General features: G+C 32.3%; 1 protein-coding gene across 4 annotated transcripts; it reads left to right on the top strand.

The window, feature by feature from the left end:
• Nucleotides 1-997: 997 nt before the first annotated feature.
• Nucleotides 998-2,685, top strand: LOC111401805 (RNA pseudouridine synthase 7-like). 4 transcript variants are annotated; one of them, XM_023029712.1, is made up of 6 exons: nucleotides 998-1,145; nucleotides 1,340-1,383; nucleotides 1,481-1,558; nucleotides 1,825-1,925; nucleotides 2,077-2,170; nucleotides 2,499-2,685. In XM_023029712.1, the coding sequence occupies exons 1-6, from the start codon at nucleotides 1,052-1,054 to the stop codon at nucleotides 2,607-2,609; spliced, it is 522 nt and encodes a 173-aa protein (XP_022885480.1). In that variant the 5' UTR covers nucleotides 998-1,051; the 3' UTR covers nucleotides 2,610-2,685. The 4 variants fall into 4 exon arrangements, with proteins under 4 accessions (XP_022885480.1, XP_022885481.1, XP_022885482.1 ...); XM_023029713.1 differs by having other exon boundaries at nucleotides 2,083-2,170; nucleotides 2,499-2,681; XM_023029714.1 differs by having other exon boundaries at nucleotides 2,468-2,675.
• The last annotated feature ends 10 nt before the right edge of the window (nucleotides 2,686-2,695 follow it).

Genomic DNA, 2,695 nt, shown 5'->3' with positions numbered 1-2,695 from the left:
GCGACACTATTACCACCCCCTCCTCAAACCCCACCACAAAACCACCACCAATCGATCCATGGCAGACCACCAACCAAACCCACAGTAGACCCTGCTCCAACAACCACGGTCACACTCAACAACCAACCGACAATAGACACGTCGCACATAGATCATCACTAGCATGGACAACACCAACTAACCCATAGCAATGCCTTGCTGATTCCTCGAAGTGAGGCACCAACAAAGGCAGCGACACCTCTGCATTTTTTAGTTCAAGTGGTCAAATGAGGTTTTAGCTTTTTATGTTTAGATTTATACTTTTTAGATTTGATTTTAGTTGAAGATACTTTATAATTATTAGAGTTTTAGTTAAACACAAATTTTAAAACAATTTAAAATATCCAAGAGATTTAATGAAAACAAATATTAATGGATGAATTTGGAGTGATTTTTTTTTTTCATTTTATATATATCTATTTAAGTAAATTTATATAAATTTAAAAATATGATATAATTATATCATATTTTTAAGCAAATACATATATATCTACAAAAGTTATATATCTATCTCTAATAAAACATAAAAAATTAATAAATTACTATTTTCATCCACTTCATATTTCAATATTATCCTTATTAAATTCATTAATTTAAACACTATATATCTACCCAAATGTTATATATTCATCCCATTCTAAATCCATCCTTAATACAATTAAAAAAAAAAAAAGAAAAGCAAAATAGTGCTACTCATCTTAATACATATAATATTAACCTTCTCACAATTCTTACAATTTGTTACATATCATTTAAAATGTATTCTTCCCCATTTTATATGCCCTTTTGAATTTCTCTTCAGGGAAGTCACAATTGTTGCATTGATGTATTACACTGTATTATCTTATGAATATTTGTGAAATTCTCTCCGAGATTTAATCCAGTTAGAATGTAGGATTGAGTTTTAATTCAGTCAAAACTAACAGTATTTTGGTTATATATTTCGATATNTCTCACTAACAACAGAATTCACTGCACCTAACCTGCTTTGACAGTAAAACCTTAACAGAGGATGAAGCGACAGAGAGATGAACAAGAAAAAATGGACATAGTGTGGCAAACTCCCGCTAATCCTCCGCAACGCCATGATTACATCTTCCGCGACGGTATATAATTTTTGAAATTCATAACGCCCACGTAATAAAAACGGTAAAATTATTCTCGAAATTCATAGATACCCTCAAAAGAAAGAGAAGCTAAATTTTCTGCCTTTTCTTGATAAGATTGTTGTTAATTATTTTCATAATTTTTGTTGATTATTTTCTTAACATTTTGTTAATTGTCTTGCAATATTTGGCAGGGATAAGATATGTTAGACCCTACTACTTTGAATTCATATCTCATGTGAGTATGCATTTATTAAATGAGTCAATGAATTTATTATCAATTATGTGAATAGTTGAAGTAAAAATACGAAATTGAATGTGGGTTTTGCGTACAGGCGAAGAATAGGTGGGCGGGGAAGACGATTGTAGATTTATTTGCAGAGGAATTCAAAGGACGGCCGCACGATTATTATGTATGTGGGTTGTTTACAAATGACTTTCTTTTTGACACATTATGATATGAATTTGCTGTTTCTATTTTTCAACTTTTTTGCTTAAAGAATTTATAGTTGCATAGTGCAGCAGGAGCGGGCACTGGCACTTGTGTTGATTTATCACATCAAGTTTTTTTTCCAATACATTTTTTTCAGACTCCATTCTTGAACAATTTTTAAGCTTTTGATCATCTTTCACTTGTTACTTTAGTGTAAAATATGATAAATGGATTGACAAATCATAGGTGTCTGCTGTGAAAGCTGGACGGATACAAGTTGATGGACAGATAGTACCTGTTTCGTATGTAGTTCAGCCATCACAAAAAATAAGCCACTTTTTGCACAGGTTAATTGTTATTATTTTTCCATTCAGATAATGCCCAAATTTTTATGTCTGTGTTACACACTTGTAGTTATTTTCATGCATTTCTGAAACGTGTTGTATTCTGAAGTATCAGTTCTCTGTGTTTGAAATTTGAGTTATTAACGTACTAAAGTTGTAGGCATGAACCACCAGTGATGGCATTGAATGTTGAGATTCTCCATCAAGAATCAGATGTCTTAACTGTTTGTAAGCCTGCATCAGTTCCAGTAAGTAAATTCATCTAATTAAAATGGTCTTTGCTCGTTGCTTATCAATAAAAAATTTATATTTGCCTGTAATGGGGCTGTAAAATCTTAAAACAGCTGAATCCTTAAGTTATCATTTATTTGTAAGGTAAATTGAGGTATTTTGCAGTCTGGTAGCTTTTTTTACTGTACTTCAAAGATCTTTTTGCATTTAAGTATTAGGTTGCTTTGTATGGCTTTATTAGTATAGTGTTACAAGTTCCCTGTCTGTTGCACCATTTGCAAAAAGTATGTTTTACTTCGTATGACCTCTTTCAGATCTCCTCTCTCTGCCACTTTCTCAAATTAGGTGCATCCGTGTGGACAATATCGCAAGAACACTGTTGTAGGTATCCTTCAGGCAGAGTATGACTTGGCCCCATTATTTCGTATCCTACCTCTTTTTGGCAGAGATGAGTAGCATAAATGTTCAACTAATTTAAGGTTGTGCCAAACTTTGTGGCGGAGTTCATATCTTATTTTTTTGTGCCATCTTTTTTTTTTTTT

Source organism: Olea europaea, chromosome 10 (genome assembly GCF_002742605.1).
Source record: "Olea europaea var. sylvestris chromosome 10, O_europaea_v1, whole genome shotgun sequence".
In the NCBI taxonomy this organism is placed as follows: domain Eukaryota; kingdom Viridiplantae; phylum Streptophyta; class Magnoliopsida; order Lamiales; family Oleaceae; genus Olea; species Olea europaea.
The sequence above is the reverse complement of the archived record's forward strand: the minus strand, read 5'-3'. Positions and strand labels throughout refer to the sequence as shown.